Here is a 27,419-nt window from a genome sequence, read left to right as displayed (position 1 = left end):
TATACATCACAGCCTCCCCTCCCTGTGGCGTTTGACTAAAAGAGTGTCTCGTTTTTCTGCACACAGTGACCGTGCTCGCCATCTTTCACGAGCTCGACGTAGACGTCCAGCTGTACACGCTGCTGTTTGGGGAGAGCGTTCTGAACGACGCGGTCGCCATTGTCCTGACATAGTAAGCACATGGCTGGGGGCGGGCATGTGGGGGCTGCCACATTAACGCATTTTAGTCAATTCACAGACAGCGGCAAATTGTACTACAATGTTAAGGGCTGAGCTCTTATCTGGGATTAAGAATCTAATAATGACCATGAATCCATTGTCAATTGTCAGAACACATCCATCTGGTTCACTCATGTCCTTTAGGGAAGAAAACTGCCATCCTTACCTGGTCTGGCCTACATGTAACTCCAGACACACAGAGTGGTTGACTCTTCCCTGCCCTCTGGGCAATTAGGGATGGACAATAAATGCTGGGCTAGCCAGAGATGCCCACACCCTGTCAATGAATAAAGAGAAAAGGAAAGAAAAGCCTTCAGAGAGACAGGATCTAGGCTCTGATGTGAGACCCTTCCTCCCCACCCACCAACACATCAGCTGGGTTTGAATCAAGAGCTTTGAAATTAGAGATTTCTTCTGCCGCTTACTGCATGCCAAATAACCTTCCGCACTGCCCACCCCCTTTGATTCCCTACAGTGTGGAAGCAGGTCATTTGACCCGCCAAGTCCACACCAATGCTCCGTAGAGCATCTCACCCAGACCCACCCACCACCCCAGCCCCCCATTCTATCCCCATACCGTTATATTTGCCACGGTTAATCCACCCTGACCTGCACATCTTTGGGCTGTGGGAGGAAACCGGAGCACCCAGAGGAAACCCACACAGACACGGGGAGAATGTGCAAACTCCACACAGACAGTCGCCTGAGGCAGGATTCGAACCCAGGGCCCTGGTGCTGTGAGACAGAAGGATTGCCCCAGTATTGGGGGTGTAATATACTCTCTCCTCTCCCCCCAGCCAAATTTCACAAATCATCATACAAAGCAAGTTTTCAAAATCTAGTTTGCAGTTTGCAATCTATATTCTAGCCCCCAGTTAGCTTTCTCTTTGGGCTGAATTCTTTTTGTTCATGAATCACCAGCTCAGAGTCCCAAGCACTCAGGGATTTGGATCCAGCAACCATGCTGCTGATACAAAGGGGTGAAAATATCACATGGTCTTTTGTCTTTATTTTAGCAGAGTTATCACCTGTTTCCTATTGTAGGTCATCACCTGCATTGAAGGAGGGATCACATGTCTGGAAAATGTTTTCACCATTAATGTGCTAATACTGCTGTCAGTCAATTGAAAGCTTTTGTCATAAGTAGCAGCCAGTATTTCAAATAATTGGAGAAAATCCGAATTAATGTTTTGAGTCCATTGTCTCTCCAGTCCTGAAAGGACTCGAAACGTTAACTTTGATTTCTCTCCACAGATGCAGCCAGACATGTTGATCTTTTGCAGCAGTTTTGTTTTTTTTCTCTCTGATTTCCACAGTACGCAGTTCTTTGTTTTTTTCAAATAAGTGACTGGGACAAGAGTGTATTAGAGTTTTTTTTGAAGTAGTGGGCCATTCAGCCCAGCTCAATGTATCCTCTCGACAGAGATCCTAACCTCCTCTACGGGACATCTGAGAGAATTTGGAATAATTCATTCATCTGGAAATGAGAGACCTTCTGATGCCAGGGTTGGAGGGTTTGAGCTATAGGGAGAGGTTGAATATAGCTGTTTTCCCTGGAGCGTTGGAGGCTGAGGGGTGACCTTCTAGAGGTTTATAAAATATTGAGGGGCATGGATAGGATAAATAGGCAAGGTCTTTTCCCCGGAGGGGGTCAGTCCGAAACTTGAGGGCATAGGTTTAGAGTGAGAGGGGAAAGATATAAAAGAGACCTAAGGGGCAAGTTTTTCACACAGATGGTGGTATGTGTATGGAATGAGCTGCCAGAGGAAGTGGTGGAGGCTCGTATAATTACAACATGTAAAAGGCATCTGGATAGGTGTATGAATAGGAAGGGTTTAGAGGGATATGGGCCAAATGTTCGCAAATGAGACTAGATTGGTTTGGAATATCTGGTCATTGGACCGAAGAGTTTGTTTCTGTGCTGTACAGCTTTATGACTCTATGACAGTAATGGGCCTAACACCAAGTCCAAAGGCACAATACTCGATACAATATTCATCCGACATGTTCCCACCTCGGTGTTCTCCACCTTACAGCCCGTTCCATCTCCATTCCTCATATAATCCCTGTCTCCCCACATTTCTGAGTTGCCTTTCATGTGAGACTTTGTTGGATGTGTTTATGAAATTCTCATGTGCCATGTGACACAGGAGATACAAACCGATTTCAGAGGAACGTGTTTGAAACTTCCATTTCTTCACGTTAGCTGAGGCAAGCCCTTCTCTTTCCGAATCTGTGCTAATGCTAGTTGGTACTGTACTGATAATTCCCTAAATGTACTTGTGTTAACTTTGAAATAACCCTTTAGAGACCATCGTCCCATCAGCAAACACCCTATACTAATAAAGAGCTGAAAATGTGTTGCTGGAAAAGCGCAGCAGGTCAGGCAGCATCCAAGGAACAGGAAATTCAGCGTTTCGGGCATAAGCCCTTCATCAGGAAACCCTGATGAAGGGCTTATGGCCAAAACGTCGAATTTCCTGTTCCTTGGATGCTGCCTGACCTGCTGCGCTTTTCCAGCAACACAGTTTCAGCTCTGATACTCCAGCATCTGCAGACCTCACTTTCATCTATACTAATAAAGGCCTAGCCTTTGACAATAGCACTGCCCCTCACTGAATGAGGCATTCAGGGGCACGGAACCCCTGACACTCAGCTGTTTATGTCAGCCAGGGCTCCCTGATTGGACCAGATGAAGGCTGCAATCAGGGAAGTCATCTTCTTGAAGATGGCTGACGTCATGCCAATCACGACAAACTTCATCCATGATTTTACAAGGATTGGAACTGAAGCTAATGGTTCAGCCATTTCCTTTAGTCCGCTTTAGTTAGCGGTTTTGAATATGGGAAGCATATTAACTTGTCTCCAACTGGTGCATCTCAACTGGTCCACTGATGACTGAGGCAGTTCAGGGAAGGTTCATTTGGATGATCCCTGATACGGAGGGGATGTCTTATGAGCGAAGACCAAACTGAATAGGGCTCTACTCAGTGAACTTTAGAAGAATGTGAGGTAATTTCATTGAAACGTCTAGAATTCTTAAGGGCCTTAACAGAGTCAATGCTGAGAGGATGTTTCCCCTCATGGGAGAGTACAGGAGTAGAGGGCACAGTCTCAGAATAAAGGGGCACCAACTTAATACTGAGAGGAAGAGGAACTTGTTCTGAGGGTTGAGAGTCTTTGGAATGTCTTGCCACAGAGAGATGTGGGGGCCGAGTCCTTGTCCATACTTAAGGTTGAGATAGATTCTTGATCAGTCGGGGACTCGAGGGTTACTGGGAAAAGACAGGAAAGTGGACGTAAGGAATGTCGGATCAGCCATGATCCTGTTGAATGATAACAGACTTGAGAGCCCTTCTGCTGTTCCTATTTCTAATGGCCTTATGGGCACTGAGTGTGTGTAAACGTCTATGTAGGAGGAGAAAGTGAGGACTGCAGATGCTGGAGATCAGAGCTGAAAATGTGTTGCTGGAAAAGCACAGCAGGTCAGGCAGCATCCAAAGAGCAGGGGAATCGACGTTTTGGGCATAAGCCCTTCTTCAGGAATCAGGGCTTGGAAGGGCTTATGCCCGAAACGTCGATTCCCCTGCTGTTTGGATGCTGCCTGACCTGCTGCGCTTTTCCAGCAACACATTTTCAGCTCTAAATGTCAATGTAGCCAGGAGTGGAGCTTCACGATTACAACGAATTGGGTTTTTGCTCTCTTGTCCTGTCTTCACTAAAAACAAGAGGTTCCCCCCACCCCACCCACACCACCTCACCCCCCCCCCACCCCACCCCCACATCTGTTGAACTAACTGATTCCTGTCAGCCTTGGTCTCCCATATCCACGTTGAGGATGGGCAGAGCAAACCCTATGTTGAAGCGCTCGAATTTCTGAGAGACTGCCCCACTTGAGCCTAGAGATGGTGCAGTGTTTTTTTAAGCCTGTTGTATTTAACCAGTCGAAGGATGTGGTGACAAGCTGTGGGAGAGGTGAGAAAATGAAGTAAGTGGAGAAATTTAAAATCATTTGCTTCCAGTTTTTCAGTATTAATTGGCTCCTGGCACATGTGATGCCAATCTAGACTGTAAACACAACCAGCTATTTTTAAAATAAAACCTGCGAGAGACGCTTATTAAAATGCTCCGAAATAATGAGATGAAGAGTCGAGAGTGTGGTGCTGGAAACCACAGCAGATCAGGCAGCATCCGAGGAACAGGAAAATCAATGTTTCGGGCAAAAGCCCTTCATCAGGAGTGAACACCTCAGATGCTACCTGACCTGCTGTGCTTGCACAGCACCATGCTCTCAGCTCTAACCTCCAGCATCTGCTGTCCTCGCCTTCTCCTAAAGAAGAGATGAAGCTGATCAGGCTTTTGTTCCTGGTCACCTGTTCAAGCTTCGAAAGCTTGTGTTTTCAAATAAACCCCTGTTTGGACTATAACATGGTGTTGTGTGAATCAGCGTGAAACTGAAACGGTGACCAGTCTGCTCAGTCCCACCCTACGTGACTCCCGTCCCTGAGTGAGCTAGGTGTTTCCCTGAGCCCCATGGTCTGTTCTACCCCTCGAACAGGCAGCCTGTGTGATCAAATGGTGACACCATCCAGTCTTCAGCAGTTTGACCACTGTTAAGTTGCAGTCAGTTGACCTTTCACCCCTTGGGGCATCTATGTGTTTCCACTGGAAGGAGGCTTCTCTTAATGAACTTTGACCTCAGACTTGCCTGCTCAAGGACATCAATGTAAACTACTTCTTGACAGGTTTTGTAGTATCCCTACATCCTCTCACAGCACAACCCCGTGAGCCAACATACTGATGAAGGGCTTTTGCCCAAAACGTCGATTTTCCTGCTCCTCAGATGCTGTCTGACCTGCTGTGTTTTTCCAGCACCACACTCTCGACTCTGATCTCCAGCATCTGCAATCCTCACTTTCATCTATACTTTGTTACACTGACATTCTGGTCAGCTCTTGCCTCTGGAGCCTTGTGTCAGGTTTAATTCCAATTTGCACACAGACACAGAGTGACATCAATTCAGTTCATCAACACATACATCCCTTCATCAGAAATGCAAATCACTATCCAACTAAATAATATTTCAATAGAGCCTCAGTGGAGACTGCACTATTATTGAGAGCGAGAGTGGTATTTTGAGTCAGCATATCTCCGGAGAGGGGAGATTAGATTAGATTACTTAGTGTGGAAACAGGCCCTTCGGCCGAACAAGTCCACACCGACCCTCTGAAGAGCAACCCACCCAGACCCATTCCCCTACATTTACCCCTTCACCTAAAACTACAGGCAACTTAACATGGCCAATTCACCTGACCCGCACATCTTTGGACTGTGGGAGGAAATCGGAGCACCCAGAGGAAACCCATGCAGACACGGGGAGAATGTGCAAACTCCACACAGTCAGTTGCCTGAGACGGGATTTGAACCCGGATCTCTGGCACTGTGAAGCAGCAATGGTAACCACTCTGCCACCGTGCCGCCCGTCGAGAAGCAGAGCCCTTCAGCCAGTGCGGGAATTGAATCCACACTGTTGGTGTCACTGTGCACCACAAACTAGTTGTCCATCCCACTGGGCTAACTGATTCTCGGCTTCCTTCAAATATATGTTGCTACTCTTGCAAAGGTGGGTGGAATACCTGTGAATTGAGAAGCTGGGTGTGCAGGTTAGGTGAATTAGTCAGCGAAAGTGCAGCACAATCAGGTAGCGGAATGGGTCGATGTGGACATGTTGGGCCAAATGGCCTGCTTCCACGCTGTAGTGGTCCTAGAATTTGGAGTTTGTAAATTACTAGGCCAGGAAGCATTGCATGGTCCCTTTAGAAGATTGGGTGTTGTTTTTTTTTCTTCTTCTTGTGATTAGTGATTTCAAATAGCTGTCTGTGAAAGTAGCTTGGAAGTTTACAAATATTCAGAGACCACCTGAATTGTAACATTTTTATCAAAAGGCTGTGTAATTAGTAGCCCAAGCAGCAGTTTATTTTACCAAGCTAACAGGTTTTTGAATGTAGCCAATCAATTTGAGCTAAGTAGCTAGGTACCAACACCAATTAAGTTTAAATCTTGATGATTTTGACAACGTAGGACCAACTTATTATAAAAAATATTGACGTGTGGCAATGCTGCTCCTTTAACAAGATTACATTATTCTTAAAATGGCAGTAAGAGAGACAGACTCCAAAATGTCTAGGGTTGAAAGGTTTTAGGGCCAGTTTAATTATAGCTAACAGATATTGCCTCGGCCAAAAGGCTTTCAAGTTCAAAAACCACTTGTACAATGAAAGCGGCGTGGTCCGTTATCCCACCTCCGCTTTTCTCTGGTTTGGTTTTAGCGAGCAGAGTTTGAAGCTGCTGGACCGAAAGAAGCAGGTGGGCCGGGTTGGTCCCCTCTCTCTGCCTTCTCTCCTGTAAGACCCTGGGTTGGATTATACCTTTTGTGCCCAAGGGGTGTTTATGGGGATTGTTGCATGTATTGGGAACAGCATCATTTAATTTGCTTTAATCTGCTGGGTTTTCAGATAGGTTAAGTTATTCAGTATTCTGTTCTCTTTTGTTTGTGTTTCATTTGGTAATATTGTGAATAATATTATTTGTTTAAAACTAAGTGGTTTGACCAGCTGCATCTTTCCTGGAGTATCCACTTAAACCCACAGTGGCACAGTGGTTAGCACTGCTGCCTCACAGCGCCTGAGATCCGGGTTCAATTCCCGCCTCAGGCGACTGACTGTGTGGAGTTTGCACGTTCTCCCCGTGTCTGCGTGGGTTTCCTCCGGGTGCTCCGGTTTCCTCCCACAGTCCAAAGATGTGCGGGTCAGGTGAATTGGCCATGCTAAATTGCCCGTAGTGTTAGGTAAGGGGTAAGTGTAAGGGTATGGGTGGGTTGCGCTTCGGCGGGTTGGTGTGGACTTGTTGGGCCGAAGGGCCTGTTTCCACACTGTAAGTAATCTAAGTAATCTAATCTAAACCCATTTAAAACAACAAGCAAAGTTAGCATCTGGAATACTCTCTTGAAATGTTTTGAGGGGGGGGTCTGGCCTGGTCCATAACACATGTCATCAAGAATATGAAAAGAAGGGGGCAATTCGACTAAGACCCAGAGCAAGCCACCATCTACAAGATCCTATATGCCTTGGAGAAAGCTCCATCTAAATAAAAACAGTATCAATGGCATGACTGGTTCATATGTCTGGCCAAAGAATTGTCGGAGAAGACATTCCTGACAGGAAAAGGCACAGAACGTTTTGGAAGACATGTAACCTGGCTGTAATTTCGGGATACTGAATTTTTTTTTTATTATTTGGAGACACTGGTGTTGGACTGGGCTGTCCAAAGTTAAAAATCACAACACCACCAGATTATAGTCCAACAGGTTTATTTGGAAGCACTAGCTTTTGGAGCGCTGCTCCTTCATCAGGTGGTTGGGTTTCTCTGCCTAGTAATTTAGAACCATCAAATTCTCGAACCCCTACAGTGTGGAAACAGACCATTTGGCCCAACAAGTCTACACCAATCCATTCCGCTACCTGATTGTGCTGCTTTTTCCCTGACTAATACACCTAACCTACACATCCCTGATCGCTATTTAGCATGGCTAATTCACCTAACCTGCACATCTAGTTTCCCAATCCACAAACTAGGTCCACGACACCAAAATCAGTTAGCTCGGTTGGCTGGACAACTAGTTTCCGGTGCATGCTGACACCAACAATGTGGGTTCAATTCCCACACAGGCTGAAGGACTCTGCTTCTCAACATCTCCCCTCACCAGAGACATGGTCACTCTTAAAATACCACCAGTTATCTCCCTCATTCCCCATAACCACCTGATGAAAGGACAGCACTCTGAAAGCTCTTGCTTCCAAATAAACCCATTGGACTATAACCTGGTGTTGTGTGATTTTTAACTACTTATTTTTAATCTAAGTGGGACTTATATTTATTGGGACAGTATACTATTAGAATCTTGCTTTGAAAGTAGTTAGTAGCTTGAAGGGATTTATTCAGTTTGCTAATAGTTTAGTTAATTTATTTGCTGTTAGATAAATAAATTGTTACTTGTTTTAAAGTGAGTGTCAGGGATTTATTTGATTAACCAATAGAAGTTGCTGAGAAGCAGGTTACACCACTGTTCACACTCTTTTTAAAGATTACAGGGTTAGGTGCTCCTCTTTGGGTGTTTTGGTTTTAGTTCTCGGTGGGAATCAGCCTCCACTTTGTAACACTACCTACAACTTTTCTGTAAATAGCACTGGTTTCCTGGAGACTTCCTAGGTCAGTCCCCAGACACGATGGCTTTTGATGGAGCGCACCTTTACTGTGGGATGCAGGAAGGCCTTTTGCACATTTTTATTCAAATGATATCGTCCAAAAGCAGCAGTTTGATAAATTCTGGATAAAAATTGCATTTGTATTCTTAAAAAAAGGGAAAAATGCTTACCAGAGACTTCCTCATGAAGATAATGTGGCTTTCAAATTTAATACATTTTACAATGTGACATGCAATCAGGAGCTAAGCACTAGAGAACGGTTTGCTGAGGCAGTGTAATTGGGATGCACCAAGTTTCAAACCAACATGAGAGTGCTGGAGAAACTCAGCAGGTCTGGCAGCATCTGAATGGAAATGAATTGAATTTATTGTCACGTGTACCGGGGCACAGTGAAAAGCTTTGACCTGCGAGCAATACAGGCAGATCACAGAGTAAGTAGCATAGATAAGTAAATGATATCTGTGAAGAGAAAGCAGAGTTAACATCTCTGATCCAGTGACCCTTTCAAACCGTTTATTACCTGTATGTCAGCAAAATGATTAATGACCTTCCTGATTATCTTGGCAAATTCTATGGATTTTCCAGATCTATTTCTTTTCCATTCTACAATTTAGCCACGATTAAATGGCAGAGTGGACCCTATGGGCCAAATGGCTTTACTTCCACCCCTATGTCGTGTGGTCTTATGGTCTAACAATGGTTCTGTGCTTTTTTGGGCACATTCTAATTGGTGAAAATGACTGGCTGGTCAGGTGTCCAGCTTGCAAAATGACTCACTATCTGAGAATGAATTTCTCAACAAACAAATAAGCCACGCGTTGTGAAGTTTCAGTTTGCCTGACATGGAGTGCACGGGGCATTTACAACCTTTTGAAATCTAAGAAACATTGTCTCAGTTCGGCAGAGGCAAGGATTGGGGCCCTGTGTTGTTGGGGAGAGGTGCTGCTGATGGTCAAACTGCTAAACAATGGCAGCACCCAGCATTAAAAAGCTTCCAGCTGTGCACCCAGTTCGGGCGACAGCATCTTTAAGATGATAGCTATCAGAACCTACAGTTAGATTGGCAGGTTCAGCTGTTTGATGACAGATGTGTCGGTTGACAATCTCTGTGATCAGTTGTTAACAGTGACTTGGAGCCAATGCTTACCTTTCTCAGCTCAGATGTTGTTGAATTAAATTGTCGGAGGGCACGGGTTGACTTAGTTTTGGGTTGTCATTTTTAAGTGTAATTTTGGCAGTAGCTATAGCCCACTTTGAGCCTGCCTATCTCAGACCTCCCACTTTCTCAGGGTGATAATTATCATGGGCAACATGTGGGCATGAGCTTCATGGTTATCAGTAACTCCACATCACTAACATGGAAAGTATTTGACCTAAAACTGCACTGCGTTGCCAACTTTCACTGTTGTGTTAAAGCTGAAGAGATTGTTGATTTGTTCATTCAAAGGTTGTGGGTGTCACTGGCTGGGCCAGCGTACATTGCCCATCCCTAGTTGCCCCTTGAGAAGGTGGTGGTGAACTGCCTTTTTGAACTGCTGCAGTCCACCTGTTGTGGGTAGACCCACAGTGCTCCTAGAGAGGGAATTCCAGGATTTTGACCCAGTCACAGTGAAAGAACAGCAATATGCTTCCAAGTCAGGATGGTGAGTTGAGGGGAACTTTCAGGTGGTGGTGTTCCCATGTATCCACTGTCCTTCAACATGGAAGTGGTCAAGGGTTTGGAAGGTGCTGTCTGGTGAATTTCTGCAGTGCATCTTGTAGATAGTACACACTACTGCTACTGAGCATTGCTGGTGGAGGGAGTGGATGCTTGTGGATGTGGTGCCAATCAAGTAGGCTGCTTTGTCCTGGATGGTGTCAAACTACTTGTGTGGTGTTGGAGCTACACCCATCCAGGCAAGTGGGTAGTATTCTCCTGGTTTGGGGTGGCACAGTGGCTCAGTGGTTAGCACTGCTGTCTCACAACACTAGCAAACTGGGTTCGACTCCACTCTCAGGCAACTGTCTGTGTGGAGTTTGCACATTCTCCCCGTGTCTGTGTGGGTTTCCTCCCACAATCCAAAAATCTGCAGGTTAGATGAATTGGCCAGGCTAAATTGCCCATCGTGTTCAGGGATGTGCCGATTAGGTACAGTCACACTCCTGCCTTGTGCCCTGTAGAAGGTACACAGGCTTTAGGGCATCAGGAGGTGAGTTACTATAACCTTTGACCTGCTTTTGTAGCCACAGTATTTCTGGTCGATGGTAACCTCGATGTTGAGTGGCAAGTCGGTGATTCTTAGATTATCTCTTGTTTGAGATGGTCATAGCCTGGCTTTTGTGTGGTGTGACTATTACTTGCCACTTGTCAGCCCAAGCCTGGATAAAGTCCAGAGTTTGTTGCAGTTGAATATGGACTGCTTCAGTCTCTGAGGAGCTGTGAATGGTGCTGAACGGTGTGCAATCATTGGCAAACATCCCCACTTTGGATGGAAGATCATTAATGAAGCAGCTGAAGATGGTTGGGTCTAGGGCACTACCCTGAGGGACTCCTGTCGAGATGCCTGACTTCCATCAATCATCTTCCTTTGTGCTAGATATATATTTCAATCAACAGAAAGCTTTCTCTGATTCCCACTAACTCTAATTTTTATATTTAACAGCAGTTCCACAAAATTGATGCCATTATTTGATGCCTCCCTGTTTCCCTCATTCCAAATTCAGCCAAGGTGCTATCAATGAAATACCTTCCAGCAGTTATGGTGTCTTTTCCTTCAAACAACACCTTCCAAATCCATGACCACTTCCATCTGGAAGGACAAGAGATATACATGGGAACACCACTCCCTGCAAGTTCCCCTCCAAGCCACTCGCCATCCTGACTTGGAAATATATCACCACTCCTTCATTGTCGTTAGGTCAAAATCCTGGACCTCCCTCCATTAGGGTATTGTGGGTCTACCTATAGCGCATAGACTGCAGCTGTTCAAGAAGACAGCTCACTACCACCTTATCGGCAGTTAGGGACTGGCAATAAATGCTGACCCAGACAGCAATGTCCAGGAGTGAATTATAATAAATTATTTTTTGTTTGGCAACATTTAACAATGGAATCAGCAGTAGTTGCGAATTCTTCTGCTTTTCTCAGGAAGGGAGGGATTGTAAACTCCTTTTTCTGTTCTTATCAGCGATCTCCTGGTTCACATTAACTCATCAGTTAGTCACTCAAAGGAAATACTGGAGGGAGATTTACTGTTAGATTGCAAGAGGACTTAGCTGGGTGGTTGGGATAGAATGTTTCCTCTTGTGGGAGAATCTGGAGCAAGGGGTCATCGCTTAAAAATAAGGCGTCACCCATTTAAGACAGATGAGGATTTTTCTTTTCTGAGGATTGAGTGTCTTTGGATTTCTCTCCCTTTAAAAGGCAGTAGATGTAGAATCTTTAACTGTTATTAATACAGAGGGAGATTGCTTCTTAATGACCAAGGGGAAAGGTGGGGCAGGCTGAAGGGCTGAGTGGCATTGTTTTCAAGAGTCATTTCCCTTCCAAGTGCAGTTGTTGTTTTACTCTCAGAAATCCAGCTTACTAACTCCTGGATCTCCAGATCATCAGCACCTTTTCTGGAGGTATATGAAACCATGGGCCTGAAGCTGGATGTCTATATCAACCTGACCTGGCACTGTGGAGCAAAACCCAGGATTCACAGGGAAGCCTTGGAGAATGTTGTCCAATTCCAATACCTCCGGAAGTGTCCTGTCGGCCAAAGCAGCTATTGATGAAGAGATTCCACTTCGCCTCTCGTGTCGTAGAGCAGCCTTCAGCCACCTGAGGAAAAGGGCATTTGAGAACAATGTCATCGGATCCGACACCAAGATCGTGGTATACAGGCCTGTGGTGGTTCCTGCCCTCCTACGTGACTTTGAGACATGGACTGTCTACAGCAGACACCTCAAGGCTGTACAGAAACTACAGGACCGAAGATGCTGGAGATCAGAGTTGAGAGTGTGGTGCTGGAAAAGCACAACAGGTCAGGCAGCATCCAGGGAGCAGGAGGATTGACATTTCGGGCATAAGCTCTTCAGGACTTCCTAGTGAAGCGCTTATCCCCGATAGGTCGATTCTCCTGTTCCTCGGACACTGCCTGACTTGCTGTGCTTTTCCAGCACCATACTCTTGACCTCAAGGCACTGGGGCAGTCCCACCAATGCTGCCTGGGCAAGATCCTGTGAATCCTCTGGGAAGGTACACGTACCAACACCAGCATTCTTAACCAGGCCAGTATCCCCAGCATCGAGGCACTGACCTGCACCTGCACCACCGACACAACACTCCCCAAACAGGTGTCGGGAGAAAGTGAGGACTGCAGATGCTGGAGATCAGAGCTGAAAATGTGTTGCTGGAAAAGCGCAGCAGGTCAGGCAGCATCCAAGGAGCAGGAAAATCGACGTTTCGGGCATAAGCCCTTCTTCAGGAATGAGGAGGGTGTGCCAAGCAGGCTAAGATAAAAGGTAGGGAGGAGGGACTTGGGGGAGGGGCGTTGGGAATGCGATAGGTGGGAGGAGGTTAAGGTGAGGGTGATAGGCTGGAGAGGGGGTGGGGGCGGAGAGGTCGGGAAGAAGATTGCAGGTCTCTGTGAAGAAGGCATATGGTGTACTGGGTTTTATTGGTAGAGGAATTGATTTCCAAAGTCCTGAGGTCATGTTGCAGTTGTATAAGACTCTGGTGCGGCCTCATCTGGAGTATTGTGTGCAGTTTTGGTCGCCATACTATAGGAAGGATGTGGAGGCATTGGAACGAGTGCAGAGGAGGTTTACCAGGATGTTGCCTGGCATGGTAGGAAGATCGTATGAGGAAAGGCTGAGGCACTTGGGGCTGTTCTCATTGGAGAAAAGAAGGTTTAGGGGAGATTTGATAGAGGTGTACAAGATGATTAGTGGTTTAGATAGGGTAGACACTGAGAACTTTTTTCCGCTAATGGAATCGGCTGTTACTAGGGGACACAGCTTTAAATTAAGGGGTGGTAGGTATAGGACAGATGTTAGGGGTAGATTCTTTACTCAGCAGGTTGTGAGTTCATGGAATGCCCTGCCAGTAGCAGTGGTGAACTCTCCCTCTTTATGGTCATTTAAGCGGGCATTGGATAAGCATATGGAGGTTATTGGGCTAGTGTAGGTTAGGTAGGCTTTGGTCGGCGCAACATCGAGGTCCGAAGGGCCTGTACTGCGCTGTATTTTTCTATGTTCTATGTTCTAAGGCGGTGCTAAGTCAGAGGGTTGGGACTGAGACAAGGTGGGGGTAGGGGAAATGAGGAAGCTGGAGAAATCTGCATTCATCCCTTGTGGCTGGAGGGTTCCTAGGCGGAAGATGAAGCCCTCTTCCTCCAGGCGTCGTGTTGTCATGGTGTGGCGATGGAGGAGGCCAAGGACCTGCATGTCATTGGCGGAGTGGGAGGGGGAGTTAGTGTTCAGCCACGGGGTGGTTGGGTTCGTTGGTCCGGGTGTCCCAGAGGTGTTCTGTGAAACATTCCGCAAGTAGGCGGCCTGTCTCCCCAATATAGAGGAGGCCACATCGGATGCAGCGGATGCAGTAAATGATGTGTGTGGAGGTGCGGGTGAATTTGTGGCGGATATGGAAGGATCCCTTGGGGCCTTGGAGGGAAGTAAGGGGGGAGTGTGGGCTCAAGTTTCGCATTTCTGGCAGTTGCAGGGGAAAGTGCCGGGAGTGGAGGTTGGGTTAGTGGGGGGTGTGGACCTGATGAGAGAGTCGCGGAGGGAGTGGTCTTTCCGGAATGCAGATAGGGGAAAGGAGGAAAATATATCTCTGGTGGTGGGGTCTGTTTGGAGGTGGCTGAAATGACGACGGATGATGTGATGTATCTGGAGGTTGGTGGGGTGGTAGGTGAGGACCAGTGGGGTTCTGTCCTGGTGGCGATTGGAGGGGTGGGGTTCAAGGGCAGAGGAGCAGGAAGTGGAGGAGGTGCGGTGGAGAGCATCGTCAACCACGTCTGGGGGGAAATTGCAGTCTTTGAAGGAGGCCATCTGGGTTGTTCGGTATTGGAACTGTTCCTCCTGGGAGCAGATGTGGCAGAGGCGAAGGAATTGGGAATATGGGATGGCATTTATACAGGGGGCAGGGTGAGAGGAGGTGTAGTCTAGGTAGCTGTGGGAGTTGGTCGGTTTATAGTGAATGTCCGTGCCCGAGATAGAAATGGAAAGGCCTAGGAAAGGGAGGGAGGAGTCTGAGACGGTCCAGGTAAATTTGAGGTTGGGGTGGAAGGTGTTAGTAAAGTGGATGAACCTCCTCGTGGGAGCACGAAGTAGAGCCGATACAGTCATCGATGTAGTGGAGGAAAAGGTGGGGGTTGGTGCCAGTATAGCTGCGGAAGATGGACTGTTCCCCAAACAGGTGCTCTAACCCCAGCTCCAAAACAGCAGGCGAGCCCCAGGTGGACAGAGAAGTGCTTCAGTGATACCCTCAAGGTCTCACTGACTGTACAGTATTTCCACCAACGCTTGGGAATCACTGGCCTTAGACCCTCCAAATGCGGGAGGAATGTGTGATAAGGTGTAGAGCACCTTGAGACTTGCCTTTGGGAGAAAAAGCAGAAGACAGGCGCAAGCAGCGACAGGAGTATACTGCCACACCAAAGACCCACCCTCCCCTTCCCGTAACGGCCACCTGCCCCAAGTGTAACAGAGCCAACGGTAGCTGCATCGTTCTGTACAGCCACCTACGGACTCGACCTGAGAGTGGGAGAGTGTCATCCTCGTCTGCGAGGACCCGCCGCCGATGATGATGTTTTCAAATGTGTTAGATGTGATCTGGTAACTTTTATTTCAACAATACCCTCGCTGACTTACAGGTGAGTAAGTAATCTCCCTTTGGGCACACTCTGAGCTGCTGCAGGAGAGCGCCTTCAGTGATGCACCGTACTTACCGGTGTCATGGTGAAAACTGTTTAATTGCAACAAAGAATTGCAGCAGAAACCACCCAAGCTGCTCATTATGAAGCATTGGTGAATCTAAGGCAAACATGCTGAACTCCCTGGAAACTTTATGAGGCAGTTGACAAATGTCAGTCTTGTGAAATATTTCTGTGCTTTAATTGAATGAGGGAGAGCTATACAACCTCCCCACCGCCCCCTCAAGTGGCAACTATACAACCTCCCCACCGCCCCCTCAAGTGGCAACTAAAGGTGGCCCATAAATGCAGGCTCAGCCACAACACCCACATTCCATGAATAACTTTTTTTAAAAAATATGCTTTTTTAACTGCAAATGCATGAGACGAGCTCTTAGTAAAATAGATAAAGCTTATTCCCTTATACCAATGGCTAATTTGTAGTCCCGTCATACTCTAAGCAGAGAGCTGTGCCTCTATTATGCTATTAAGTGCAGCGGTTGAGAAAACACTGGCTGTTCTGCTATTGAAATAGAACCTTTGTCTATTTCTGAGATCTCGTAAGTCAACTGAATCTGGTTTTTATAGTTGAGTATTTTTACAAAACATGGTTCAGCAAACATTTTGCCTTCAGGTGTGATGCACCCATTTGTGTCATGTCCAGCCCCTTCATCTGTTGTGTGCTAACTGTGTGGGGATGCTAAAGAAGGAGAAAGACTGACCTACATTGGCTCCCAGTGCCCCAGTTTAAAATTCTCATTCCAGTTCTCCAATGTTTTAACCCTCTCTATATCTGTAACTTGCACCAGCTCTGTCAGTCAGAGTTGTACGGCACGGAAACAGATCCTTCGGTGCAACTCGTCCATGCCGACCAGATATCCTAAACTAATCTAGTCCCATTTGGCCCATATCCCTCCAAACCCTTCCTATTCATATAGCCATCCAGAATGCTGTAATTGTACCAGCCTCAACCACTTCCTCTGGCAGCTCATTCCATACATATACCACCCTCTGCGTGAAAAAGTTGCCCTGTAGGTCTCTTTTATATCTTTCCCCTCTCACCCTAAACTTCTGCCCTCTAGCTTGGGGGGATATGGGTCAAGCTCAGGTAGGTGGGACTAGTTTAGTTTGGGAACATGGTCAGCATGGACTGGTTAGAGCCAAGGGTCTATTTCTGTGTTGTATGACTCGATCACCCTCGTGTGAGTTACTGTGCCTGATATTTTTCCTCATGTTGAGGATGCTGGATAAGTGCACATCACATTTCTGGGCCGTCAGTTGTCTATCTCCTCAGACCTTTTCTATTTACCCTATCCATGTCCCTCATGCTTTTATAAATCTCGAGAAGGTCATCCCTCAGCCTCTGACGCTCCAGGGAAACAGCCCCAGTCTATTCAGCCTCCCTCCATATAGGTCTAACCTTCCAACCCTGGCAACATTCTTGTAAATCTTTTTTGAACCCTTTCAAGTTTCACGACAATTGGCCCATCTGATCAAGGTCCCGTTGTACTCTCGGGTAATCTTCTTCACTGTTGACCACACCATTAATTTTGGTGTCATCTGCAAACTTACAAACAATATTGCCTATATTCTCCTTATTTTACTATTTATATAAATGACAAAAGCAGTGGACCTAGCACCTATTCTTGCAGCACACCGCTGGTCACAGGCCTCCAGTCTGAAAAGCAACCCTCCACATCTACCCTCTGACCTTCAAGCCAATTTTGTGTCCAGTTGGCTTGGCTCCCCTTGGATTCCATGTGATCTAACCTTGCTAACCAACTTCCCATGCAGAACCTTGTCTCTTTGAGAATTCTGTAAATTCCACACAACACTAGCTGTTTATATATCCCTCATCCCTTTGGCTAATCACTGCTGGCCACACCTTCAGCAGCTGCAATATCTCTCTCCCCCCCCCCCCCCCCACCACCAAACTTTCTCTTTTTGTCCCATACCTTTAAGAACTTCCTTACGAGTTAGATCTTTTACCAAGCATTGCCCTTCTGAGCTGCTTCCTCTACTCAGTGTCCCTTTTTATCAGATGACTTTGAACTTGATGTTGAGGTTGTTATAGGACATTGGTGAGGCCTCTTCTGGAGTACTGTGTCTAGTTCTGGTGGCCTGATAGGGGAAGGATATTGTTAAACCAGAGAGGGTTCAGAAAAGGTTTACCAGGATGTTGTCAGGAATGAAGTGTTTGAGATATAAAAATAGACCGAAAAGGCTGGGACTTTTTTCATTGGAGAATAGGAGGTTCTGGGAGGACCTTGTAGAGGTATATAAAATCATGAGGGGTATAGATAAAGTGAATGACGAGTCTTTTTCTTCGTGTGGGCGAGTTAAAAATTGGGGGCATATTTTTAAGGTGCAAGGAAAATGATTTTATAAAGAACATGATTGATTGACAGTAAATCAAAATCAATCAATGATGTCTTTTTTTAAATCCTTCTGTTACACAGAGGGTGGTTCATGTGTGGAATGAACTGCCAGAGGAAGTGATAGACACAGGTACACTTACAACATTTCAATCCAAATGTCTCTTATTCGTGAATAGGAACAGCTTGGAGGGATAGGGGCCAAGCACAGGCAGGTGGAACTAGTTTAGTTTGGGAACATGGTCAGTGTGGATGGGTTGGAGCCAAGCGTCTCTCTCTGTGCTGTGTGACTCTATCACTCTCGTGTGAGGTACTGTGCCTGATATTTTTCCTCATGTTGAGGATGCTGGATAAGTGCACATCGCATTTCTGAGCCGTCAGTTGTCTATCTCCTCAGTCTGTCTCAGTCAGCTCCTGAAGACTAAGAATGCGCAGCACCAATAATTCATAAAATACATCAACTATTCAGATACTGTTCAAGGGCCTTAGCTGTGTATGTGAATCAATACTGGCCCATAGATGATAGGCTTCAAAAAAACAAACTGAAGTGTTGCTTGATAGAAATTGATTTTTTTAATGAGGCACCCAGATCATGTACTGTTATTGGCAATCCTAGCTAAGTGGGAGAATTTTGTCAGAGCAGTAAGGGTCAGTTAATGGAGAGCAGATCAATCCCTGTGCACCCTTGCGTTTTCAGATTGTGACATAACTGTCCTTGGAGATGTCTAATGGAGTTTCTGACAATTTAGTAGAACTAAACCAATCATTGGCTAATGTTGAAAGATGTTAATAAACACAGTTTTAATTAGTTTTTGGGGCAGAGTCCTTGTAAATATTTAAGGCTGATTTAGAGAGAATCTTGATCTGTCGGGGAATCAAGGGTTACAGGGAAAGAACAGGAAACTGGATTTGAGGAGTGTTGGACAGCAATGATTCTATAGAATGGTGGAGCAGGGCCGAATGGCCTACTGCTGTTCCTATTTCTTATGGTCTTATTTTCACATGCCTACTTTTTGGAAAAAAAATGCTATTTGTGGAATTTTTAGGGCTGTTGGATTTTCAACTCATCTGTGATCACTGGAAACTGGGAATCGAATGTGGGTCATGTTTAGTAATCGCAGGAGGTCAATCCTTTTAAATGTTCACACAGAAGATTTCTGGTCTTCTGGAGCTTCCATACAGTGAGCAGTCCTGTTTCCCTCTGGGATGTGGGACTGCTAACCTGTTGTTCCATGTCTTTCCCTGTCCCCCTCGCCCCAGAGTTCACCAGAGTCTGTGCCACTGACCCAGTGCAGAGTCGAGACCTCCCTGACAGTTCTGTTTAAATGCTGCCGTGTCATTTAGGAAATTGGTGGTTGAGATTATTTGAAAACAGTTGTGGGGACTATATAGACAATGGCCTACTGGTATTATCGCTGGACTGTTAATCCAGACATCCAGGTAAGGTTCTAGGGGCCTGGATTTGAATCACGCCACAGCAGTTGGTGAAATTTGAATTCAGTGTAAATCTGGAATTAAGAACCTAATGATGACCATGAATCTGTTGTTGAAAAACCCTACCTGCTTCAGGGAAGGAAACTGCCCTCTTTACCCAGTCTGGCCTAGACCTGATTCCAGACCCACAGCAATGGGCTTTACCTTTAACTGGGTGAAAGTGAGGATGCAGATGCTAGAAACTAGAATTTGGATCAGGGTGGTGCTGGGAAAGCGCAGCTTTTGCCCGAAACGTCTATTTTCCTGCTCCTCAGATGCTGCCTGACCTGCTGTCCTTGACCCTTAACTGCCCTCTGGGCAATTAGGGATGGGCAATAAATACTGGCCCTCGCCAGTGACTCCCTCATCCCATAAATGAAAAAAAAAATTAGAATTCCCAGGAATACAGGGAAAGGTTTACAAGTCACCTTTTACAACACCATCATCGATACCATGGTGCTTGGGTACGGATTCATCAGAACAAAATCTGAGGAGATAAACTGGAAAAACAAAAATAACAAAGTTCAGAATAACAGCTCTACCAACCCAGACCACACTGGGCTTTGATTGCAGACTGGACTGGATTCACCTCGTGGTCAAGGGTCTGCGCGGGGTCTGGGGGTCCAGGCTGAGGCCGGGAGTCGGTGCCTGGCCTCACTACGCAGGGTCCAGGCTGAGGCCGGGAGTCGGTGCCTGGCCTCACTACGCAGGGTCCAGGCTAAGGCCGGGAGTCGGTGCCTGGCCTCACTACGCAGGGTCCAGGCTGAGGCCGGGAGTCGTGCCTGGCCTCACTACGCAGGGTCCAGGCTAAGGCCGGGAGTCGGTGCCTGGCTTCACTACGCTGGATTCAGACTGAGGCCGGGAGTCGGTGCCTGGCCTCACTGGGCTGGATCCAGGCTGAGGCCGGGAGTCGGTGCCTGGCCTCACTGCGCAGGGTCCAGGCTGAGGCCGGGAGTCGGTGTCTGGCCTCACTACGCAGGGTCCAGGCTGAGGCCGGGAGTCGGTGCCTGGCCTCACTGCGCTGGGTCCAGGCTGAGGCCGGGAGTCGGTGCCTGGCCTCACTACGCTGGGTCCAGGCTGAGGCCGGGAGTCGGTGCCTGGCCTCACTGCGCAGGGTCCAGGCTGAGGCCGGGAGTCGGTGTCTGGCCTCACTACGCAGGGTCCAGGCTGAGGCCGGGAGTCGGTGCCTGGCCTCACTGCGCTGGGTCCAGGCTGAGGCCGGGAGTCGGTGCCTGGCCTCACTACGCAGGGTCCAGGCTGAGGCCGGGAGTCGGTGCCTGGTCTCACTGCGCTGGGTCCAGGCTGAGGCCGGGAGTCGGTGCCTGGCCTCACTACGCTGGGTCCAGGCTGAGGCCGGGAGTCGGTGCCTGGCCTCACTACGCTGGGTCCAGGCTGAGGCCGGGAGTCGGTGTCTGGCCTCACTGCGCTGGATCCAGGCTGAGGCCGGGAGTCGGTGCCTGGCCTCACTGCGCTGGGTCCAGGCTGAGGCCGGGAGTCGGTGCCTGGCCTCACTACGCTGGGTCCAGGCTGAGGCCGGGAGTCGGTGTCTGGCCTCACTGCGCTGGATCCAGGCTGAGGCCGGGAGTCGGTGCCTGGCCTCACTACGCAGGGTCCAGGCTGAGGCCGGGAGTCGGTACCTGGCCTCACTATGCTGGGTCCAGGCTGAGGCCGGGAGTCGGTGCCTGGCCTCACTACGCAGGGTCCAGGCTGAGGCCGGGAGTCGGTGCCTGGCCTCACTACGCTGGGTCCAGGCTGAGGCCGGGAGTCGGTGCCTGGCCTCACTACGCTGGGTCCAGGCTGAGGCCGGGAGTCGGTGCCTGGCCTCACTACGCAGGGTACAGGCTGAGGCCGGGTGTCGGTGCCTGGCCTCACTACGCAGGGTCCAGGCTGAGGCCGGGAGTCGGTGCCTGGCCTCACTACGCAGGGTCCAGGCTGAGGCCGGGAGTCGGTGCCTGGCCTCACTACGCAGGGTCCAGGCTGAGGCCGGGAGTCGGTGCCTGGCCTCACTACGCAGGGTCCAGGCTGAGGCCGGGAGTCGGTGCCTGGCCTCACTACGCTGGGTCCAGGCTGAGGCCGGGAGTCGGTGCCTGGCCTCACTACGCTGGGTCCAGGCTGAGGCCGGGAGTCGGTGCCTGGCCTCACTACGCTGGGTCCAGGCTGAGGCCGGGAGTCGGTGCCTGGCCTCACTACGCTGGATCCAGGCTGAGGCCGGGGGCCCACAATGACTTCACTCGACTCAGCAACTGGAGGTAATAAGAAAGAAGGAAAATAAAATGCAAAGTGAAGAAGAAAGGGAACAGACAGAGCAGATGAGCTCCAAGTGAGGCATCCTCTTCTGCTGCCATCATGGAATTGATTTTTAATGAAAGGATTTGTTAATTAGTTTCAAATAAAATATATGCGTTAACAACTGAACAAATTATTGTAATGTAAATGTATTAGCCAGTATATTATGAGAGAAAATTAAAGCCTTGAGTGCTTGTAACATTATTAAGTGTAAACTTTTTGCGAAGTAACTAAGACAAAGTGAGTGAGAGTTAAATTACAAATGATACAGTTTATGCGAAGCGCCCTCAGGACAATGATAATCTCTATTGATGCTAATTTGGCTTCACAACATTTCAGCGTCAATAATTCAAGTTGATAGCATGGTTGATGCTATCAGGATCCCGGCAGTTAACAGCTGTGAGAGTGCTGTTGGCTGTTAAAATGCAGGGGAATAGCCCGATGAAACCCAGTGTTGATCCTTCCAATTTTGCTGGCACAGCTCTCCGATGGGAATTGACTGAAAATAGAACCTGGTGCCCCCTGGCACTAGCAAAACACCAGGTAACCTCGAAGCAAACAACAAAGGCCATCTGTCTCCAGGTCAGTGCATCACCAATCAACAAACTTTCTTTTCAACGACAATGGCATAGTGGGACAAACTGCCAAAGGAAGAAACCACGTGAAATCCCCAGGACCCACCTCTGGATTATTTGTATTTTTTTATTAGATTCCCTATGGTGTGGAAACAGGCCCTTTGGCCCAACAACTCCACACCAATCCTCTGAAGAATAATCCACCTACTCCCATTTCCCTCTAACTAATGCACCTAGCACTATGGGCAATTTTGCATGGCCAATTCACCTGACCTGCACATCTTTGGACTGTGGGAGGAAACCGGAGCACCCGGAGGAAACCCACGCAGACACGGGGAGAACGTGCAAACCCCACACAGACAGTCGCCCGAGGCTGGAATTGAATCTGGGACCCTGGTGCTGTGAGGCAGCAGTGCTAACCACTGAGCCACCGTGTCGCCCATATTATAAATTTTTAAAAAATTTATTGATGTGACGTGAGCATTACTGGCTGGGCCCAGTATTTATTGCCCGTCCCTAGTTGCCCCTTGAGAAGGTGGGGATGAGCTGCCTCCTTGGACTGCTGCAGTCCACCTGCTGTGGGTGGGATACCCTGAGGGTGGGAATTCCAGGAATTTTGACCCAGTGACAGTAAAGGAACAGTGATATATTTCCATATCAGGATAGTGAGTGGCTTGGAGAGGAACTTGCAGGGGGGAGTGTTCCCATGGAGCTCTGCCCTTATTCTTCCAGATAGTTATGGATTTGGAAGGTTCTGGCTGTCTGAGGATCTTGTAGAGGGTACACGCTGGTGCTACTGAGCGTTGGTGGTACAGAGAGTGAATGCTTACGGATCTGGTGCTAATCAAGCAGGCTGCTTTGTCCTGAATATTGTCGAGCTTCTTGAGTGTTATTGGAGCTGTACCCATCCAGGCAAGTGGGGAGTATTCCATCACACTCCTGACTCATGCCTTGTAGATGGTGGGACAGGCTTTGGGAAATGAGGAATTACTTGCTTCAGGATTCCTGGCCATGACCTGTTCTTGTCGCAGATATATATCACCAGTTTGTTTTGTTTTACAGGTCTTTCATTATCAGGGTTAAAGTGTGAACAGGTTCTTGCTGCTGTAAATAACACGAACCATGTAAATGTTCTTGGAATACAGATGTTTTTCTCTGATGCTAACACATCACAGCTGAAAGCAAAAATAACAGTAACTGAAACAAACTCCATGTCTGGGGGGGGCTGCTTCTATACATTACTGTCGGGTGTTTAATTTCAAAGGAGTATAAAACTACTTTTTGCCCTGCCCCAGAGAGTAGTTACATGGGGACAACTTACTTCAAAGCAATGTGTTTTGAAGTAGCTGAGACATAATTGTTGTATTTATTACTCTCCATTTCCTAGCTTCACTATTTATTCATTAATTTGATGTGCATTTGTTTTGAAATATTTTCAAATATGTGAGTAGCATGGTGGGTCAGTGGTTAGCACTGCTGCCTCACAGCACCAGGGACCCGGGTTTGATTTTGGCCTTGGGTGACCGTCTGTGTGGAGTTTGCACATTCTCCCTGTGTCTGCGTGGGTTTCCTCCGGGAGCTCCAGTTTCCTTTCTCAATCCAAAGATGTGCAGGTTCGGGTGAATCAGCCTTGCTAAATTGCCTATAGTGTTCAGGGATCTGCAGGCCAGGGGGATTAGCCTTGGGAAATGCAGGGTAATAGGGTAGAGGGGGTGGGTCTGCTTTGTAATGTTCTTTGGAGGGTCGGTGTGGACACGATGGGCAGAAAGGCCTGCTTCCACACTGTAGGGTTTCTATGATATTTCACTGTTATTAGTTTTGTCTCATTGAATGATAAAGATGAATACCATTCTACTGAAATCTCTTCCTTTTGTCCACTTGAAACACAAAGGGTCCATGTACTCAGTGCTTAACATAATGTGATGAGTCAATTGACATTCAGTGCCTAGCTGTTTAGTATTACTTTCTATTCTCATTTCCTGCCCTGTGCAATAATTGGATGGCTTTCTTATATTGCTATCAAAATTTCACACAAGCTTTGATCTTGTACCTTATCAAAGAGTTGGAGTTGAGTAAATGTCTGACCGTCAGGTTCCAAAGAAATTAAAACTGGATTTGTTTTAAGGAAGGATCAGAGTAAGCATCAGAGATATTATAAAACCCAAGTTGTCAACTCACTCTAATTAGGTCGCATTTCACCTGATTGCTGCTGTCCCCTCCTCATCTGTCCATCAATGTCACAACCCTGCCATTTTCCAGAGGAACTGTCCGTAAGCATAAGATTAAAGAGAAATTATAGCCTGGTGGCTCGCCTGCCATGTTCACTTGTGTGTATGGACACATTCTCCCTTTGGTCCTGCTATTTTTGGTTCACTGTAGAATACTGTAAAAGGCAAGCCTTGTGTGCAGTCCTCAATAGTTCCCTTCACTTCGTCCCTCACCCTCTGAAGTACGTCAATTGCCAAACCCAAGAGAGAATCACAATTAAAACTGTACTAAAACTCCTGAAGATGAGCACAGAATGGCAAAGTGTTGCCAATCTCCTGCCTTTACCCTATAACCGTGCACACTGATTCTATCCAACTAACCATCCAATGCCCCAATTGAACCTGCATTCATCGCATTTCCAGGCAGTGCATTCCACACCCTAACTACTCACTGTGGGAAAAAGTTTTTTTTTTCTCTTTTGTTCCCTTTGCAAATCCCTTTAACTCTAGCTCTTGTTCCATTTGCACGTAGGAAGAATTTCTCCCTATCTACTCTAACTAGCTCACTCGTGATTTTGAAAACCTCTGTTAGATCCCGTCTTTGCCACCTTCTGTCTCCAGGAAGAACAGCCCCAACGTCTTCAATCTGTCCTCATCACTGAAGTTTCCCATCCCTGAAGGCATTCTTGGAAATCATCTCTGCTCTGTCTCCAATGTGTTCACATCTTTTCTGTGTTGCCCAAAATTGTACACAACGCTCCAGTTGTGGTCAAACAACTATTTACAAATTCATCATTACCTCCTTGCTCCTAAACTCTATGCCCCTCTTATAAAGCTGAGAACGCTACACATTATTCACTGCTCTGTCCACTTGACCTGCCAACTTTGCTGATCTGTGCACACTCTACACCCAGCTCCCTCTGCTCTTGCACCTTATTTAGAATTAAACCCATTAGTTAATGTTGTCTTTCAATATTCTTCTGATGAAAGTATGCCACACTTCATTACATGGAACCTCATCTCCCACCTACCCACCCTGTGCATAAACTCATCTATGTCCTTTTGGAGTTTAATACTCTGCTCCTCACAATTTACAATTCTTAAATGTTTAATGTCACCTGAAGACTTTAAGATTGATCCCCCCCCTCGCACACCAATAGACAGGAAGAGCAACAATCCCAAAGCCATGTGCAGCAGTGCTGACCTGCAGATGTTAACCAAAGAATTTTTTTTAAATAGAAATGTGTCTTCCTTTCTCTTTAGGCAGAGGAAAGGTCTGGTTGAATGATGTAAGACACTGAGTATAGGTTGCTGAGAGATATGAATTTAAATCCTTCTGTGGTCACCTAATGTATTTCAATATTGTCAGCTCCAATTTAATGCAATGGCTTTTCATTTTCTAGTCTGGTGGTTAGGTGCTGGTCTGAGGATCATTATTTTTGCTTGCCATATGAAGAACAATTGAGGATACTTGATGGAATTTAGAAAGATATGGAGGGAATCTGATTGAAACTTAGAGAATAATGAGAGGCTTGGGTAGAGTGGATATGGAGAAGATGTTTCCACCAGGAGGAGAGACGAGGACCTGAAGGAACAGCCTCCGAGTGAAGGGCTGACCTTTTAGAATTGAGATGAGAAGGAATTTCTTCAGCCGGGAGGGTGAATCTGTGGAACTCATTACCACAAGGAAGGCTGTGGAGGCCAAGACATTGAGTGTATTTAATTCAGAGGCAGACAGGTTCTTGATTAGTAAGGGGGTCAAGGGTGAGAAGGCAAGAGAATAGGGTTGAGAAACATGTTGGTCAAGATCAAATGGTGGATAGCCTCAATGGGCCTAATGGCCTGAATATGGTCCTATATCTTATTGTTGTATGATCTTGGAAACCTGGAAGTGAGTTCCCTTGCCCTACACTTCAGTTGGAAAGGATCCTTAACTCTACATCAGGTAAGGATTCTAAAGATAAAGGTTGATTTTGTTTTTGGATGATGGCTACATTTTCTTCAGAAATCGAAGGCTCCCTCCACCCAACTAAGCTGTTCCTGTACATGTGAGATGGTTCAGTACATAAAGCAATGAATGTATACAGTGGAAACACTTTACTCCATGGTTGCCTCAGTGAAAGGCACAAGGGCTGTGTTGGAAACACCTGGGAGTAAAATGGCTCTGGTTAACATGTATTGGAGTTGGCATGAATTTGAAAAGAAAAATATGACCGCACTATTGGAACAGTTGACCAGAATGATTTGATTTGTCCAGATGACGTTTCTCACCCTCCTGCCAGGGGCCAGGGTCCATCTCTGAAAACATTCTGCTTCTTGTGCAGTTTCGCTGTCATGTCAGTTGGTGCTGCTAGACTCTGGCCAGAAGTTCAATAAAGTATATCCTCTCTTGGCGAGAGCACAGTCTCACCTCATCAACTGAGAATCTAGAGTGAGGGTGACCAGCCTGTCAGAAGCTATTGCTGCTTTCAGTACTTGAACAGGTCAGGGGCTAGGAGTACTGCAGTGAGTAACTCCCCACCTGACTCCCCAAAGCCTGTTTATAAAGCACCAGTCAGGAGTGTGATGGAATACTCCCCACTTGCCTGGATGGGTGTAGCCCCAACAGCACTGAAGAAGCTTGACACCATCCAGGACAAAGCAACCCACTTGATTTGACATCACATCCGCAAGCATCCATTCCCTCCACCACTGACACTCAGTACACACTCTTGTTTCTATCTACATGATGCGCTGCAAAAATTCACCAAAGATCCTCAAACATCACCTTCCAAACTCACGACCACTTCTATCGAGAAGGACCAGGGCAGCAGATACATGGAAACACTGCCTCCTGCAAGTTCTCCTCTGACCACACTGACTTGGGAATATATCGCCGTTCCTTCGCTGTGGCTAGATAGAATTCCCTCGCTAGGGGCACTGTGGGGTACCGAGGGCACTGTGGGCTACCTGGGCCCTCAGAACTTCAGCAATCCAAGATGGCAGCTTTCCATCACCTTATCCAAAGTAATTAGAGCTGGCAATAAAAGCTGACCCAGAAAAAGATGATCACAAACTGTGAATGAATTGTCAAAAAGTTTGTTGTACTGCAAAGCCAACGTGGGTGTTAAGAGTCAGATTCTGGGCAACCTTTCTATAC

General features: G+C 47.1%; 1 protein-coding gene across 1 annotated transcript in view; it reads left to right on the top strand.

Moving 5' to 3' along the window:
• Positions 1 to 27,419, top strand: part of LOC132821767 (sodium/hydrogen exchanger 9-like) — a 488,707-nt gene that overhangs the window by 134,341 nt on the left and 326,947 nt on the right. Inside the window, exon 6 of the mRNA XM_060834524.1 lies at positions 67 to 172. Coding sequence (XP_060690507.1) covers positions 67 to 172 — 106 coding nt within the window. The remainder of the gene's footprint in view (positions 1 to 66; positions 173 to 27,419) is intronic.

The sequence above is a fragment of the Hemiscyllium ocellatum genome, chromosome 13 (assembly GCF_020745735.1).
Source record: "Hemiscyllium ocellatum isolate sHemOce1 chromosome 13, sHemOce1.pat.X.cur, whole genome shotgun sequence".
In the NCBI taxonomy this organism is placed as follows: Eukaryota; Metazoa; Chordata; class Chondrichthyes; order Orectolobiformes; family Hemiscylliidae; genus Hemiscyllium; species Hemiscyllium ocellatum.
The sequence above is the reverse complement of the archived record's forward strand: the minus strand, read 5'-3'. Positions and strand labels throughout refer to the sequence as shown.